The 19,559-nt window shown below is 38.7% G+C and overlaps 1 protein-coding gene across 5 annotated transcripts in view; it reads right to left on the reverse strand.

The window, feature by feature from the left end:
• VPS13B (vacuolar protein sorting 13 homolog B) overlaps window positions 1-19,559 on the reverse strand; it is a 353,019-nt gene that overhangs the window by 38,191 nt on the left and 295,269 nt on the right. For all 5 annotated transcript variants that reach the window (XM_081919663.1, XM_081919665.1, XM_081919662.1 and 2 more), the window contains exons 42-43: window positions 17,946-18,295; window positions 6,560-6,721 (exon numbers count right to left, since the gene is read on the reverse strand). In XM_081919663.1, the coding sequence (XP_081775789.1) occupies window positions 6,560-6,721; window positions 17,946-18,295 (512 nt within the window). The remainder of the gene's footprint in view (window positions 1-6,559; window positions 6,722-17,945; window positions 18,296-19,559) is intronic.

The raw sequence follows: 19,559 nt of genomic DNA on the forward strand, positions 1-19,559 counted from the left end.
AAAACTCGAGCACTGATTCTACTACCACCTTGTTGGGTGCCTTATGATTTAAATGGGCATCCTAAGGACTCCAAGATGGCAGTCAGAATGAGCAGCCTGAGCACACATAAGCAAACATCATACTCAGCCAATTAAGTTAAACCACTGCTTTAGGGGATACCTTTGCTGCCTTTTAAGTTTCCCCACACACATTTTGAGAACTGTTGGGAATTTAGCTCACGTGGGTGACGTGACTGGGTGGGAGAGCAGACCTGGAAGAAGGCATGCCAGATTTGGGCTGCATTGTATTGGAAGGTATGAAACAGAACAAGATGGCCAAGCTGGTGAAAGATGCTTGCTAAGATGCCTTGGTGCTTGTGCCTCCAGCAACAATGATGGATGATGGAGCATCCCCAGACTATGTACCTGTTCATCTAGTGGGTGTCCAACCCAATTCAGAACCACCCACCTAATTTACAGATGTAGGAGCCACAAGGCCTTCATGGAAATGTTTAAATTGGCTTACAAGACTGAGAGACAAAAAGGAATGGGGAACATTTCAGACTCACATATCATTTTTGGCCTTGCTTACAGAGTCCACTGTGATTTGTTCTCCTTCAATATGTAATCTGAATTGCCTGCATGATTTCTATTTTCAGCTACTAAAATTTAGTTTTGAGCCAAACTGTTTATTCGTTGCCATTCAGAATCATTAAGTCATCAACGTTGTACGCCAATCATCAGAAGTGGGAAAGTTTGTGAGTTCTAGCAAGGCTGGCACAGACAAGGAATTCATGATGCTGCAACAAAGGAGGCTAGCTAAGAAACCAGGCATCAATGCCATGAGATGCTGCTAAATTAAAACTTCTGGTTGCAGAGTGATAAAGCTGGAAAAGGGAAAGCCAGTCTGGGATATGTGGAGTGGTGATAACAGTCAGGAGAGGATTTAAGTGAAAAGCGATTTGACCACTATTGTATTTTACATCAAGAAGTCATAAATAGTATAAAGAACAGGGATAAGATCTTCCCTATATACAATGGATCTTCTGTAAAGTTGCTGTACAAAAATTACTGGACCTATTAAGAACCATAACAAAACTCAGGGTTTGAGGGAAGATGCTGTCTGTTAGTGGTATAACACAGCTAAGGGATCTCTGGACACAGGGTTAAGAACATCAGGAAAATCCTGCTGGATCAGACCAAAAGTCAGCATCCTGTTCTCACAGTGGCCAATGAGATGCCCACAAGCAGTTCATGAGCACAACAGTACAAAGATCCTAGTTTGAAATTTTGGACAGTCACTACCCTGTCTCATGTACTGTAAGGCAGTTTCCTAGATTCATTTCCACATTATTTTTCTGCATTGGGTTTATTCTTGAAGATCTCTGTACACACTACTGTGCCACAGTAATAGACTCCATGGTTGTGAAGCAGCTACTGAAAAGATACCTCTGAACAGAAGAGTTTCACTTAAGTTCCATGGGGCCCAAACATCTTGTTGCTTTGTAGAGCAGTATGGCTTCTGCCGTAGCTTGAATCACAATTAAAGGAATGGATCTAATGATGGGCTGCTGCTTACTATGATATTCAGCAGCTCATGTTGCTTATCAGTCTGGAAAAATAGGCCTTCAGAAGACCTCTTGCTTTTCTAAACTTTAATGTTAGATTTTCATGAGACCATTAGTTGCATTTCCCTTAACAAGAAGCCAAGAACCTTTAATAAACCATAGTGTGTAAAAGCTGCCAGCTAGCGCATGCAGTTTGATCACCACCTCTTTGCCCCTCTATTGGCATGAGCAGCTAAACAAAACAGCCTAACATAACATTCCAATTCTGGGATTATGGCTTTTTTCTCTAATAAACAAGAGATCTCTGGCAAGACTTAACCCAAGGTTTGTTGCTGGCTTACAAATATTGGCCTATGAGTGAGAAGCAAACCACAATCCTGGGTTCGGTTGTTATGCTTAACTATTTGTTTACCTACTTGTGCCAGAGGAGGAGGGAAGAGGAAGCAATTGGGCTGTGTGTACATTATGGGTTACTAAACCAAGGTTATTGGCTTATTGTTGCATGCAAATACTGCCACTAAGTTATTGTTGAAAGTAAAGACATTTCACCAGTTTCCTACATACAAAGTTGTGCAGAACCATATCAGAAATGCCTTGAACCCAATGCAAGGTCAAGAACTTTAGAGCAAATGCAAGATTCAAATCTAATATATATGTTTGTGTGTGAGAGAGAGAGATCTAGTGTCTCCCAATGAAGTAAAATCTTAACTACATTACATTAATGAAGCATTAAAAAAATGAACTTTTATGGAGCTGGAAGAATGCTGGGGAGTGGATAATTTTGAGAAATTCTAGGTGAAAAAAAAGAGAGAAGTCCCTCATACTCACTGGGATTTGCGGAGGTTTTTCAAAATATGAGAAAATAAAATAGAATATATATATTGCCTGTGCATAGTGACTATTAAATAAATTGTTTACTTTAAATCCAATGATTCAATTATTTATATGCATTTACTTCTGAAGCAAATGTGTTTTGAGATTTTAGCTTTGTACCGCCACAGCTAAACCAAAGGAATCTTAAAACTCCTTTCATTTATTTATATTATCTATTCTAAACAGTCAATTACAACACCTCTCCTCAACTTTAATCAGTGAAAGAAAAATTAATACTTTAAATGATATGAATTTTAATGAAACCCAATGCTTTGAAAACTATTTATTTTCATTTAACTGAGCTGCCTTGCCATACTAAAAAAAACATTTTTGCAAAGGTTAAATAAAGTATTTTATGGCAACCGCTGCTGCTTAGTGCCTGTGTAACAAGAAACATGAGCTGTCCAAAGTTGTGCAAGTGGATTTTCTTTCCCAGTAAGGGAATGTGGTATCTGAGACCTTGTCCTAACTCATTTTTATCCCCAAGTGTGAGTCAAGAAAGTCAAGTATGAACTAATGCCTAGAGGAAAGTCCCTGACTCCAAAAGTATGGATTATTTCATATTTCACATTTATCTCACAATCTGCTCTCAGAGTTCTTAAAATTCACTAACTTGGCAAGATGAGAATTATCATGAGGAATGAAATAACTTCAAAACTATGAAGTAATCTAGCATTCCATTAATCTGACACTCGAGTGGCTTGTCCATGCTTGGGCACCGTTCTGACCTCTGGATAATGAGTTCCTCAAGAACGTCTCCAGCAATAAAGAAATTTGGAATGTGCCACAATAAAATATGCACAACAATCTGAAGTCCTAATTAAGGTGCATTAATTTTGTAGACTTATACACCCCACTTTGAAAAATTAGGACACGGTGTTAAAAATAAAACTGTGCTTATCTGAGATGACAAGTTATCAAGATGTCCAGAGTTCTTTCCAGAGAACAGAGCATCGTGAGTTCTTGTTTAAAATTCACAACACAAACTACACCCAGATCTGGGTGTGGGGATTTTGCAGCATTTAACGAACGGAATCCACTTATGCACAAAAAGCGCCCCACGCTCCTGGTATGTTAAATTACCCAAATGGTTCATTTCTGAGATCTCAACATTCTGGTGACATGGGAGAGGCGATAAAGTGTCAGCAGAACAATAATAACACAGAAAATATTACAAGGCTTGGGGGCCATTCAACAGAGTTACTCATTTAGTTCAGTTCTTGCCAGAAAACATCCCAATAATCTAACTTTTCAGAGAATCAAGAACTGCTCTCCAGCCAGTGGTAGGATAAGCTGCTCCACGGCTGACCTGCTTTCCATGTCTCTCCCTTGCTCTGCTTCACACTGTATGCCCATTCGTTCTGGCACACCATTCATTCCTCATATAAGAAGAGCCACTGTAGTCAGCTGCCCCCTTCCAAAGAATAGCACAGCAACCTGAATTTCACAGACCTGATAACTAACAATACAAGAAAAACAACAAACTCAAACATAAATTACTTAGACCACTAATCACATGTATTTCATTTTTATTCCCCCCCCCCTGAGCTATCACTTGTAACTTCAGAGCAACCCTGTGAGGCAGGTTGATTATTCTTGTAGTTTGGGAATGGAGGACACACAAACAAGTCTAGAACAGAAACTGGACTTCAGGGCTTCTAGATCCTTGTCCTTAATATACTGGATAACACTGTTATCCAGATATTGTAGCTGCATCTCACAGGCAATCGTGTGATTAGAAGTAGAAGAATTCACATCTTAGCATAAAGCAAAACTGGTACTCCTGCAGATAAAGGACTCATCTACCTATACATTAATGTGGCCTAAGAACATCTTGGATCAGAGTATATGCCCACTGAGTACATCATCCTGCTTCCCAGCATCATTACTGACAAATTTGTATCTGTAACTGTCTTGCAGTAAGGATAAAATTGTGTAAATAATCTTTATATTTAAAAGACCACTTTGAAATCTCAATTTGCTTACACACAAACTAATTTGCTTACACACAAATAAAATATGTGTAAGCAAACTGAGAAAAAAAGCCCTGTAATTCCTGACTTTTTATGTTGTTTCTCAATTGTCTTTTACAGCCACCTATAAACCAGTAGCCATCACTCTTGTGGGAGTATAAATTACATTAGTTATGGAACAAGTATTCTACTTTCAGTTCCCACAAAAACCCAGAACAAGTTGTGACCCTGGCTATGTTTTAGGTGCTATGATTGTGCTTGTGCATGAGTGTGTGTGTGTGTGTGTGTGTGTGTGTGTGTGAAAGAGAGAGAGAGAAATCAGATAACTGTTTTCATGGATATTCACAAATGAGTTATCATGTGCTACAGTACTGTGGGCTGATATTCACATCATCATGTACCTAGAAGGCACTTCTGTGCAGGAAAGAGCAGGTCACAATACATATATATAACAAGTATGTGCATTGTTTCACAGATATAAACGCTGGGCTGCAGCCTGCCATCATGCTTACACTGAAATAACACAGGTTCAAAAATCACAAACAGGCTACCTGCTATATCCACCAAAGAAGTGTATTTTGTGTAGGATTTTGTCATGTTTAATGCAGCCACTCATAACTGAATGTTCCTCATTCTGATTCAATTGCTTGTAAGTGCTTGCAAAATTTACAGCTGGGAGACAAATGGCAAATGAAGGAGGCTTCCATAGCACCTCACTGCCTCTCTGTTTGGCTTGACCAGCGGTAAAGCACAGTAAAAAGGTGAAGTAAGGAGCTCTCCCTTCTTAGATGTAACTTCCGTTTAAAACCAATTCTGATGTAGCAGTTTTCCTTAATGGAAGAATATTGTTTTGTATCTTCACAATGATTTTCATGTACATTTGTCGTGAGCATTTCACTGCCAGAGAAAAGTTGAAAAATAAAAAAGCGCGCACCGGTTGCCAAAGGAATAAAGGGTAATTAAAATGCAGAATTTTAAAGAAATGGCAAATAACTTCAAGCACTTAAATAAGTTGCCTGCAAGCTGATTTTGCCTAAGCAGAAGTGAAAGCTGCAATCCTTCCTCCATAGGGGCTGCAGGTTATTCTGGGAAAACAGCAGCAGCAGCAGCAACAGCAGCAATACAATATGAGACTGAGGGACTGGTAACCATTAAAGCATAAGATGAATTAGAGAAAAATCCTATCATGTTCAGCATTCTCTTCTCTCAGTGGCCAACCAGATGTCTATGAAAAACCCACAAGCAGAACATGAATATGATAGTGCTCTCCTGCAGTTGTTCCATGGCAACTGAAGCATACTGTCTCTGGTACTGGAGGTGGCATATAAAAGGTATAGCCTTAGCCTCCATCAATTTGTGGCCTTCTAAAGCAATCGAAGCTGGTCACATCAGTTTACCTATGTGAAGAACTTCCTTTTGTCTCTCCAGAATCGCCCAGCACCCAGTTGCATTGAATGACCCCTGATACTATTAAAGTTAGGGAGAAAAACCTTTCTCTATCAACTTTCTCAACACCATGCATAATTTTACACACCTCTACCCTGTCTTTTTTACCATTTTTCTAAACTAAAAAGCCGGAAGTATTATAAATTTCCCTCACATGGGAATTGCTCCAGCCCCTTGATCATTTTAGTGTCCTTTTTTCTGCTCCTTTGGACATGCAGAGCCCGAAACCACACACAGCAAGTATTCCAAGTGTGGTCAACACCATAGATTTGCAGGAAGGCATTATGACAGCGGCAATTTTATTTTCAATGGGAGCTTTGTGTCCACACAGTTAGGATTAAAATACCAAAACCTGAAGACTAAATTCTCTCTCTTAAACCTGATAAATTACTGCTGTACTTTGGGTTCAGAAGCTTGCCGTTTTCTGTTTCTCTCTCTCTCTCTCTCTCTCTCTCTCTCTCTCTCTCTCTCTCTCTCTCTCGTTTCATTTGGAAAGGGTGTGGGTGTTCATTTCCAAACTTGAATGAAATCTAAACACTTCTGGGTTTCCTCATCCATTTTGTTTATCTCTTGTGTCTCTTGCAGCTAAAGCGTGTGACTCCAGCTGGAATCTGGAAAGCTAAAGATAGCTGAATGCTTGAATAAAAAACCAGAATCAATGATTAAAACACCACCCAATTTTAACAATCGCTGCACTTGTAATGCTTTTTTCTTTCATACCTGCGGGGACTTGTGAGAGCGCCAGCTGTACTGGTGACTGTGGAGGCTAGCCAGCAAAACATTTTCATCAGTATCCACCTGGCCAAACCGCAGTGTCTCCTGTGTGTCATTACAGATTACAAAATGGCTGAAGACCAACTCTTCTGCCTCAGGGCACTGGTTCTGAAAGGAAAAGAATATGAAAGCCAAACAAGGGTCAGATTAATTGCAATATGTTTGGCAGCTGCCTGCCAGTGGCGAATGTTTCTACACACAAAAAAAACCCCTCCCTTGTCACAAGCTTTTCCTACAGAACTTTATTTCTATATCATAAAATCACAAAGCAATTTATGGGTACCCTGAAACATATTTTTATGGGTACCCCCCAAATATATTTATATTCCTTGAACTGTAAACCACAAGCAAAAAGACAATGAAATAACAACTTTTAAAAGATTATCTGAGCCAAATTAACACCAGAGACTACTGCAGAGTAGTGTTCAGAACAGCCTGAGGAGATTCTACATAACAATACAAAATCTACTCATGAGCCATTATGCCTGGGGTTCCCAAGTACTGCCTATGGGCAACCTGGTGTCCTCAGACCCCCCCCCCCACAGTGCTTGCTAAGACCCCCCTGCCTGTTCCAACTTTCTGTATTTCTTTATAATTAAGGGATAGTTTTGTGCTTTTGAGATGGTTGTTTGGTTAAGAGGGAGTTGCTTGTTTTGTGGGGGGAGGTGTTACCTGATTTTTTCCCCATGTAGTTTTGCATTTGTAGGGGTGGAGTGTTTCTGAGCACTGTCTTTCTTTTTTTGTGTGTGAAATGCATATCCGGTGGGACCCATTACAGTTTCTTAGATTTCCAAATGACCCTCTGCATCCACACATATTTGAGATGCCTGGGTTTTGACAATAAAAACACTAGTTCAAAGGCATTTGAACTGATATTTAGGATTTAGTGTGAGGTTTCTGAAACATAAAATGTATTTTTAATATTTTTTGGAGCAAAAAGTAAAATAGCATCAAAGTCTGCACTTTCCTACAATTGATGTTTGATTGCATATACACACTCAAACAGGCTCTCCTTTTTTAAAGCAGAAATGACAAATATCAAAATACCGAGATTGGATTTTTTTGTTTTTAAATTTACTTCAGTTCTCTAAACTGGTCTTAGCCCCACTGTTCACCTTTAGCTTCCAGAATGCTCTGTTGCGTTGACTTAAGCAAATACAACTTACTCAAGTCCACTTTGTGCAAAGGTTCTGTGGAGTAAAAGAGTAATTTGATGCCGTGTCAACTCACAAGTGTCCTGAAATGCTTCAGTATTCACTCTGAAATGTTTCAGTATTCTAGAGCAAGGTTCCTGTATTAATATGTATATATAGAAGGACAGGTGTGGACATGAAACCTTGACCACACAGCATGGCAAATCCACTTGGAATTTTTTTTTTTTTAATGCACACAGACAGCTTCTGGCATTTGAAGTATTACACTGCTCAGTGTACTTTCAAAGTTTTTTTTAGATTGTAGAAAATATCTCACGGTCCTCCCTCAGTATAGTGATCATCCTTCCTGAACATCCACGTGTATCCTCTTTGATGGTCTGAGTGATCAGACTTGAGCTACGAGCAAACTGGGCATTTTCCGCTGGTAGTATTGTATGAATGATAGGCTTACTTGATGGTTGATATAAATTACCAATGTCTCAGGGGTTCATTAATCCCTGTAACTCACTGCATTATGGGAATGATTTGACGCCAGCAGAAGATGGCAATATAAGTCCTTCAAGGAGATCTGTATCATTGACTTTAAATATTCCTATCCAGCCCTTCCATCAGCTTGAAGCTACCTTCCAACTCACAGCAGTCTCTTTTCCAACAATGTAATACTGTATACCACATTATGAAGAACTCTATTTTGGTTTCACACATTCCGTTTGAGTCAATATAATCCAAGCAATGTTTCCTTTCCCTTTTTGTTGCCTTTCCCCTCAACCATTTTGACTTTCCCTAACCTCCACCACCGCCCCACCCCTGGTTGGCTTGGCAGCTTCAAGATGGCCTTCAGTCTGTTAGAGAGCTGGATTTCCCATTGTCCTTTTCTTCCATAGTAGCATCTTCTCCTGGCACCAGTACCAACACAGGCTCTTCCCTTGCTGATTACAGCTGCTTCAAGATTCTGTCAGCAAAATGCCAGAGAATGCGTAGAAGCATATAAAAACAAGGAAGATAGCCAGGTCTCTCTAGCCAGCCAACTGCTTTTTGGCCACTAGTTTTTCACAGAGCTCAGTCTGGTAGCTGGCTGTTGTCAACACCTCATTTTGACCAAAAGAAAAAAAGAAAAAGAAATGTTGAGTTCTTGGGTGTACAAAATTTCCACACATTAAATGAACACCCCCCATCATCACACACAAAGCAGAACTTGGTTTCTATGGTGACCAGATATTCAAATGTGTATACAGTACTTCGTTTTCCGTTATGAGTAACTATGTTCTTACTGCATTCCTGCGTTTCAAAAACATCTCTCCTTGGCTTTAGTGCTTTCTTTTCTAGAGGCGGAATAAAATATTGGAGGAATGGCAGGACTCATGTTAAGACATATTTCTTGCACCCTTCCCACATAAGTCTAGGGTGACAAGGCATCCTATTTTACAGAGGACAGCACTCTATGTGAAGGGCTGTGCATTTAAAAGTGCTGTTTAAAATTCAAGAATCCTAAGAGAGAAGTTGCCCATCAACAGATAGCAGCACCTAGAAAAGGGAATGAGAAAGCACACAGGTCACCTGGTTACATTCTTTCCTGAGATAGTGAGATGCATTGTGTATCTATTTAAATTATAGTATTACTAAATATGCATCTATGCATATGCAAATTTTGTTCAAATCCATATTCTCATTTTGGATGATACACTTCCTCTTTTTGGCCATGTGCTCACTCTATATAGGAGGCTTATATATCCACCTTGTACTTTCTTCAAAATTTATCTGTAGATGGACGTCCATCCATACATATATTCATTAACACATGCTGACATCCAGCAAAAGATAACAAAAATATTATCCAATTCTAAAGAATATGGGGATGCTGGTTTAAATGCTGTCCCCCAAGGTAGCAGGTGAAAGACGTGGAACCAGTTAAGTATGGCAAAAAATAGGTGAATGCAGGGAAGGGTCCCAGAGTAGCTGGGATAGAACTAGATTTAAGGGGATTTTCCTTTGGGAGTTCCGAAGCCACGGGCTCCATGCTACAGTATAAATCTCGGTGTTTAATTTGGCCCTGTTCTCATCAACATATTCTATAAAGAAAAGGTCAGCAGAACAGCCAAAGACTCGCATTTTATAAGCAGGGAAGACTACTACAGAGCATCTGGATGTACAGTGTATCTGAGGAAAGTAAGGCTGACATTCCTGGTGCCACTTCAGAGCACACAGTTTGTTTTGGCACTCTACAGTGGTGGATCTATTACTTTATATTGTCAAGCTGCCATACCCACATGCTCAGAAATCTACCCACATACATGGATTTCCTTGTTACAGATTTATGAAATGTTCTTCTTTAAAGGAAGGTTTAAAATCTAAAGAACTGAGTATGTTGCTATCAAGTATAGATAGGAATATATAAAGCATTTCCCCCTCAAGGAAGTATCTACTGGACTTTCTTGTTAAATCTGTACCCAGAAAGACTGAAAGCTTAGCACTGCAACATGTTCAAAATTCATCTTAGTGGAATAAGTTAATTTGAAGTTTTATTGTCAGTTTACTGAAGTGAATATTTTTGCATGGTTATGGGCTTAAGCCTATGAGCAGAAAACCCATGTAGAGAACAGATGAGTAATATCAAACTCCTTATAGTATTTGAAAGCATTTTTCTTTTCCTTATGCATGAAAATGTCAGTGACATCTTACCATACTCAGATGTAAAACCTCATGGGGTTGGAGGTAACAGGTTTGGCTTGCACTCTACCAATCAGCCCAGATTTACAGGACAATCATATGCATGCGTTCTTCAAACTAAGTTCCGCTGAGTTGAATGGGATTTACCCCCAAATAGATATGCAGCTTTTGTTAATGGATTTGCTTGTTATTGGAAATCTATGCACTCAGTTATTACCTTCAGTGGAGTCCAAGGGAAACAATCATACTTTTAAAACCTGTGTAGCTGATAGAAATGTTTGTGCATTCTATTTGTATTAATATGTATGTAATACATAAATGTACATATTTATATGTAATACTATGCCTCAGTGCATTGGTTGCATGTCTGCAAAGCCCTTACTGCTAGATGGTGCCAAATGGTATATGAAGCCTGGCCCCTTATGAGGGGTCAGCACGTAAAGCATAATACACTTCTGGCCCAGGACCACCACCTGGAGAAAAGAGTGGTTCCAGATATACAGCAGTTGGCCATCCCTAATCTAAAAGAACGGAAACAGGATGGTCTCCAAGAAGCTAAGCATCTGTTTGGGAGGGGGCTGCAACAGACTGGATCATCACTGTGCAAATCAAAGTTCTAGTCTACACTGTAATGTCAGTATATTTATCTTCTAGTTACTAGCATAGGTACAGCAGCCCAGAATAAGCTCCATAGATTTAGAAACTGCATTTGAAGCAATTAAATATCACTTTATCCACTATAAAGTCATACATATATTTTTGTCCAGTTGAGACTTAAGATATTATGTAATATTCAAATAAGACCAGCTAAAATAGAGCTACTTTTTCCATACAAGAATTCTTGTATTTTACTGGTTATATTAACTGAAGGTCATTCCAAATCAAATGATCCATTTTTTACATCATGTCATCCAATTTTCTTAATATTTTGTACACTTGTGGAATGATCAGAACCAAGTTTAAATTTTAATTTCTTTTATCTCATCCCGTTTTAGAGTTATGAGGGTTTGAAATTTCAAAAAATTGATACTTTTGACCTTGCCTGATTACACAAAAACCGTAAAAGCTCAGCCCAGAATTAAGATATTTCAAAACTAAAAATACCAATCTTCATGGGCCTTAATATGATATGTCAAATGATATGTCCAAAACTGTAGTGATTATTTACTATTTCTAAGAGCTACCTGCAAAATTTCATCTTGGGATCTCAACGGGATCACATTAAACAAAAATATTTTGTACATACATGTCTGCCTTATTGGGTTCTATTTAGGAGTAATGGGTTTTCTTGGAATAAAACATAATAGAATAAACAAGACTTCAAACTATAACATCAGCTATTTCAGGGATTTCTTTAGAAAGTTATTCAAGTAAAAGATATCTGAAAAGCTAGCTGATAGCTTGCTGTTGAATGATAGAATTAATGCTTTGAAATAATTGTTGTTAGTACTTCATTTCATGAACATTATAACAAAATACATATCAAACAAAATTATGACACCGCTGGAACTCTTTTAACTGGTGCCACGATAACATCCTTTCTATCTAGTTATTATTTTCAACAAATGAGGAGAATAGAAAAGAAGAAATGTTCCTAAAATGACATTCTGAAAGAGTGAAAGCAATCAAGGGAACACAAGGATTTCACCACTTTGTTCCATCCACATCTAGTCCAAGAGAAATTGTGACCAAGGTGTATCCCTTTAGCAATGAGAGAGAGACGTTTGACATTGAAGGAAGTGGGGCAGGCTAAGCCTGATATATTCTCAGCATGTATTTCTGAGCTCTTGGGAAAGAGAAGTATGAAAAGTCTCAGAAGAATTTTGGTGTTCACAGCCCATGAGACATTCACTGAAATTCCTAGGCATGGTGATGGTCACTAGAAATCCCAGCATTCCATGATTTTAACACATCAGCTTAGGCTGATTGAGTCTGATGTATTTAATTAGGCATAACTGGATGCAATTTTAAAAAACAAAAGGGAAAAGCTAGGTATGGGAACATGTTTAGCATGGCCACAGGAAGGTAGCTGCATGTGTACACTGAGTCTCAGTCAGGAGTGTGTACAAAGAGGCTAAACTTAACCAAACTGGGCCAAGTGATTGGATGCACAAGAAGAAAACAGGAGTCTGAAATAAACATTTATAGAATAAGACATGGGGGGGGGCTTTAAAAAGCAAAAGATTCAACAGCACTTCAACACCCCAAGCTGTCTATGGGCAGATCACTTTAAAGAGAAAAGGCACCAATGTCATCTAGACTAGATTCCTAGACCTTTATTTTCCCTTTGGGAGATCTGGGGAGTATCATGAAAAAAGAAAAGGAGAAAAACAAGCCTAATATACTCCTGAACTACAGACTTTCACCAACATATAGCTCTCTGCTCTTTTATCTGTTTTCAGTTAAAGAAATTTTCCTGGTAATGTGGTGCAGTGCAATGCAATGAGAAACCCATATTCAAGGCCACCTTCAGTCACAAAGCTCATTGGGTGAGTCCACCCAATCACTGTCTTCCAGTCTATCTATCTTACAGGGCTATTGTAAATAAATAATTCTATGTACACCACTCGTCAGTTCCTTGGAATGAGTATTAGAGCTATCCATGTATGTAGTTTTGGAGGATTTAGACCTATCACAGCCTCCTTAAATCTATAACCCTTTTATTTGTACTTGTCAATTACTGTATCAGACAAGAAGAATATTTAGGAATAAACATATTTCCTTTCAAATGGGGAAGTGCCACAATATAGGCTTTTACCCAATTAGAAGGGCAGATACATGGTTTGTTCCTCTGCAATGTATCCATTGTGTTAACTTTCTCTTCCTGCTTCCTCCTTTCTCTGAACCCAGAGAGAGAACAGCATATCTCTTCATAGTACCTGCTTCCTTTCTTGCTTATGAATGCCCACTCACCCATTGTATAAAAACTCTGTAAAAACTACGTATGTGTAGTTGAGGCTGCACTTTTGTTTGATCTAATTTTAAGGCAGGGCTGATTAAGCAGCTATATTTTGGAACTTCCTAGAAGATAGGAAATGTCCTGATGGCCACATGTACAGTGGTACCTCGGTTTATGAACCGTTTTATCCATTCCAGAAATCAATTCTTAAACCGAAACCATTCTTAACCCAAGGTGCGCTTTTCCCTAATGAGGCCTCCCGCCACCGGTGCCCTTTCATGGTTCGGATTCTGTTCTTAGACCGAGGTAAAGTTCACAAACTGGGACACTGCTTCCCATTTTGCAGAGTTGGTAAACCGAATCGTTCATAAACAGGGCTGTTCTTAAACCGAGGTACCACTGTATATCATTGTAGGATTTGTCCGCTGGTTCAAGAGGCTGCAGAGCATGGTAAAATATACCACTCACCACAATCCCATCTGTGTCTATATTGCACATGCAATAAGCTCATTGGGTGAGTCTTCCCAATCACTGTCTTCCAGGATAGGTACAGGGTCGGTTCCTTGGAATGGGTATTAAAGCTATACGTGTGTGTGTGTGTGTGTGTATGTGTGTGTACACACACACACACACACACATATTGTTTAGGTAGTTAAAAAAAAGTAAACCATCAAATGAAACTTGTCGGATTTAAACACATGGATTTCTCATATTTAAAAAGTGGCCTGTAATAAATTCTGTGGCACTTTAGAAATTATTTTAACAAGAATGTGTCTGGTGGGATGGTTTACATTTCCCTAATGAAATATCCGGGGCTTTCTTACTTAACTGACCCATTCACCACAGAATTCATTATCCCTAAATATGTAGCCCTTTGCAATAATGAAATACTATGGAATATGTGGAGCGTGTCCACTATATTTCATTTCAAAGAACTATTTTTAAAGCAGTAAAGAATTATGCAGTTGAAGCAAATGATACATTTTCACATATTTTCATTTTACTTATACAATCTTGCTGAATTAAAAACCACCTATATGCTCTATAAATTGGTTATTTTTAAATGAAATCTTACTACAGTTCAAACACAAATATGATGAGGGGATGGATTTTATTGGGCCAATCTTTTGTTGCCAAAAAAGTGCACATTTTCAAGACTTCAAGAACTGCTTTCAACAATAAACGACTCAAGTCTGGCATTTAAATGTACCTTATTAACAATCAGTTGATCAATCAGCTGACTGAAGTTAAAAACGTTTCTGTTCCCTTAATTTCAATGGGAGAGTTAAGCAGGTGCTTAAAATTCAGCTAAATCGTTTTGGCTAAATTGTGCCCCTGGTCTTTTAGAAGGCATTTTCCACTGTAAGACATTAGACTCTTAAGACTGTTGCCTACAAAAGAGAATCAGTGCCTTGGGGGAAAAAAGGGAAAGATTCATCATCTTGGGATTTGAACATGTGACCTAGAATTACAAGCAAAGAGGCTGATGATGTCTTTAAAGCCTAATTCTACTTCTAAAACTACCATCATTATTTAGGGGAAAAAATTAGTCCGCATATTGGCAGAAACAAATACTGACAGAGGCTTCTGTTAATCTTGAACTCTTGACCTAAAGGTGCAAGGCCAAATTGCTTTATGCTTCATATGTCAGCTCCCATCTACAATGTGTACAAAATTACTTGTCTCTAATAATTCAGCTAGAAAATGTGAAAAACTCAACTAACGGTGGTGCTCTTGACTTTGTCCAGCAGAATAATGTGTTGATTGTGAGCGCTGCACACCAAACAACACTTAGTGGGAAGCTAATTTTCGGTATGTGGAAGAGGAGAAGCCACATAAGGAACATGTTGTTAACAATTAACGTTAATAAGCAGCTCTGGGTCCACTTCTGTGTCTGATGTCCCCTAATTTAAAAATAGGCTGAGTTTTTAATCAAGTGCGCCCTGGGTTGGAGACCCACCCACCACATCAGAAGATGGTGGCAAGAACCCTTGACATGAGAGGAAACGAGAAAATTACAACAACAATTACAGAAGCATATCCTCCTGTGGGTCATTTGAACATTGCCACCCCCATGTATAAATCAGACCCAACTATTCCTAGAATGTACCTGTCAGGAGTACGCTGCTCTGCAACATATGGCTCTACTTAATCAAATATACAATTCTGTTATTTTCAACTCAAGAGTATTCCTGTAAGGCACCCTGTAGTCCAAGTCAGTCATTCGCACTCTGATGTGGTCTCAGACATTTAAATATTTATACACTACATTTTATTTATATGTATACGATGTCTGATACTCCTTAGCAGCACAAAGCAACTGACCTTTCTGAAGGCCATTTTGCAGTAGTTGCTGCCCTGCCAGCCCATGCGTAACGGGCCTCATCCAAAACTCTGTTTGCTTGTTTTCTGTTAAGCACATTGCTCAAAATATGACAAAAAGCAGAAATTGGAGCTACAAAGACTCTTTTTTCACAGTGATATTTGAACCAGCTGTAAAGATTTAAATCACACTAGCTCTTGTTTTATGAACGTCCTTTTACAATAAGAAAACCATGGAATGGCTTGAAAAAAAGAAACTCTTGATACAAAACAGATGTTTTTATCTTTTCTAGCTTTGCTATTGTAGTTCTGCGATGGGTAATTAATGCACAGTACTTTGTTTTGGTATTTAGATTGGTAAAGAAAATTATTTTCTTGCAGGCCTGGATAACTTAGGACAACTCAAGGCATTTTGAACAATTGCAGGGGAAAATAATCTACATATATATTTGGATTGCTTTGCACCATTATTTTTGTATCAACAGAATAGGATGCAAGATTTGGCGAATGCTTTCAATGATATAACGAGGGGGAAATAGCTAGAGATACCTGACAGAGGGCTTTATTCGACTAAGTTTTACTCCAAGTTGCCCTTGGAATTAATGAATCTAAATAAGTCATGTACAATAATTTCAATAAATTTACTCTTTGTAGGCTTAACACTGAAAACAACCCAGAAGATCTGTGAACACATATCCATCTCACATGGAGTTTGGTCCTCATAGTTGCTTATCCCAACATCACTGACCTTCTAAAACATATATAGTGGTACCTCAGGTTAAGTACTTAATTCGTTCCGGAGGTCTGTTCTTAACCTGAAACTGTTCTTAAGCTGAAGCACCACTTTAGCTAATGGAGCCTCCTGCTGCCACTGTGCCACCGGAGCACGATTTCTGTTCTCATCCTGAGGCAAAGTTCTTAACCTGAGGTACTATTTCTGGGTTAGCAGAGTCTGTAACCTGAAACGTTTGTAACCTGAGGTACCACTGTACAATGAAATACTACATATTACAATTCACCAGGTCAGATCCTGATCTCACCGGCATAGACTTAAACCCACCCAAAATGGCCCAAGGAGCTTTAATTTCCTTTGAAAACATGTTTTATGTGATAATAAAAAGACTTTTACTTTAAAGTGTGGAGAAATCTGACAATAAAGTGAAAGGCTATATTTCCCAAAGCTTTTGCCAAACCTTCAGAAGTTCACACATGCCCTGCACAGTTAGCTCTCTGCTAACTGAAGAGACAGAAACCCACTATCACAGCCCCTGCCCATTCTGACATGGCTCAACTCAAGATGTAAGATTTTGATCCTCCAAACTCGTGCTCCCCCACCCCGAAGTACCGGCACCTTTTTTTTCTAGAAGAAAAGTACTGGTTAAAAGTATAGCATTTGCTGTAACTACCATGGTGAGTAATGACACCTTTTTTTCTAGGAGAAAAGTACTGCTCCAATCCACTGAATTGCATCCAGGGAGTTGCGAGTGGATTTCTGCTAATGCAATGGGGCTTCTGCCCCAAACCAATAAAACCTCCTCCACCACAGAAAATGGTATTTTGGAGAGTCAGTGCGCCCTCTGAAATGGCATAAGATGGGCATGAGGGGCTGCAGTGGAAGCAGGGAATTGGCAGAATTTAGGGGACCGCTTCGTGAGAGTGGAAGTGTCATTTAGTCAAGCATGGCAGCTTTGAATTATCCCAATGGTTTGGAAAATCAGGAACTAGCTGTGGGCCCACAAGGTCCCTTTGCTTTTCTTCCCATATGCCGAGGATCAGTTAGTTGCTTCCTGTTTGCAGTAAACCATACTTGGGAATGACACCAAACCAGCAAATCATGGCTTGTCAGAATGCAAACCACCATTAAACCATAGCTTTCACTGCTGATGCAAACAGCAGGTGCGAACCATTGCTTGCCAATTTGGTTATAATGGCAAAGTATGTTTTCTGCTAAAAAGGAAGTAACAACTGAATCTGATTGTGCGAAGGAGGAAGGTGCACACGAGTCTGATGCTTGCAAATGTATTTTATTCATTTCTAGAAGTGTTTATGTTCTGCCAACTCATGTAAAATATACTGAAACTTGGTTTGGCATTATAGGTGAGCTGGGTCTATGTGTTTATGATGTTGTATGCTATCACTTTGCCAGTTCTCCAAAAAGGGGAGGTAACAGTGTGCCCTATCTTCCCTCTCTCTTCACCCTACTAGCCTATTGGTAGCCCCCATTTTTAGAAATCCTGAATAAGGGTATACAGATTAACATTTTCATTTAATGTTTCGCTGTTGGCCTTACCTGTTGCCAAGCTTGGATGGTTTTATGCAGGGAGTGAATAGCATGTTGCCCAAAGCTTATAAATATGGGATCCACCATCACATTTCCATCCAGTATCTTTTCCGCTAAATTGCCAGAAACAGCAATCTGTCCAAGGACACCAAAGGGCTTCACAACAGCTTGCATTGTTACATTTCGGTATTCCAACAGTTTGCAGTCAATCCTAGTAGAAAACTGGATCTCCTTGAAGATGGATCCATCACTCCATTGCCTTAGATAGATGTGTGGTTCTTTGAAAGAAATGATCAAATATTCTAGTTCGGATGGAACATTTTTATCAGAGATAAATGGATGAAGGAACTTTGGTGGCACTGTGAAATAAAAGGGGGAAATCAATAGTACAATGTTGCAAATGCAGACTGGGATTGAGTGTGTTCAGTAGATCAATATATGCAGAACACTTTACAAAAAGAAAATCAATGTATTTGTTCAGCTCAGTTAAGTAGCCACTATTATATAGAAATCCCATCTTATTTCAAACCAGAATAAGCACACGGGAAATGAAAATGAAACCTTAAATTTAAATACTGACAAATAATAAAGAATAAAAATTTTGTTATTCAAAGCCTCAGTGCTGTCAGGAACTTTATATTATTTACTTTCTTCTAAATCAAAACAGTTAAGTATGTACATGTACATTTACCTATCTGACTGGATTGGGTCTGAGCTGAGCCATATTTATTTTTTCAAAAGCTTGTGGTTTCTGCTCTGTATGTGCATTTTTAAGCATAGGCTTGAAAATGGTCTAAAGGCACATGATAGAATTCTTGTGGGAGCTAACCAAATCTGAGTCAGGCCAGTGCTTGAATGGGAAACAGCCTGGGAATCCCACATACAACTCCTTTGAGTTCCACAATGGAAAAAGGTGGGATATGAATGTAATACAATGAAGTCTTTTTTCTGTTGGGCAAAATTTAGCACACTAAGGCCCCACACTAAGTAGAAACACTAGTTATCCCTAACTACCATTGCAATTACGATGACAACAATAACAGAATCAGCAGAAATAATTCCCCTACACAACAAATAGAGCTAATCAAGAAATAGCCCAATAGTAGTAGAAATATGTACTACAGATCGGAGCCAACAAAATATGTTGGAAAGTAAAAACTGGAGACCAAATTAGGATGGAGGGATTAATGCAGATAAACTCATATGATTATCTGTTTAGATACAGCGCTGATGTGCACTTTGGAGAAAAAATGCAACTATTAACAGTAATGGCCTCAACATCTGGTGAACACATAAGGGGCACAGAAAAATATCTACAATTAGCAAAGTAGAAAGGAAACAGAACTATCCTAGGTAAATTAAATCATACAGTATTTTAAAAATGTAGATGCTATTTTAAGTAAATGGATGTCACCAATCCAGAATAATGGGATTTTAACTTGCAGAAAGCCAACATCCTATAAATTATCTACCCTATAGCAAGTCTGAAGTAACCACAGCTTTGGATATTTAATTGTCCCACTATGAATAAACAAGCAGAGAATAAAATTATAATAGCTGCCTAAGGAAAGTTCTTTCTGAAAAAGGAAAATTTAAATACTGACAGGAACTGCATTTGGTTCA

The sequence above is a fragment of the Podarcis melisellensis genome, assembly GCF_964234715.1.
Source record: "Podarcis melisellensis genome assembly, chromosome: 7".
Lineage (NCBI taxonomy): Eukaryota > Metazoa > Chordata > Lepidosauria > Squamata > Lacertidae > Podarcis > Podarcis melisellensis.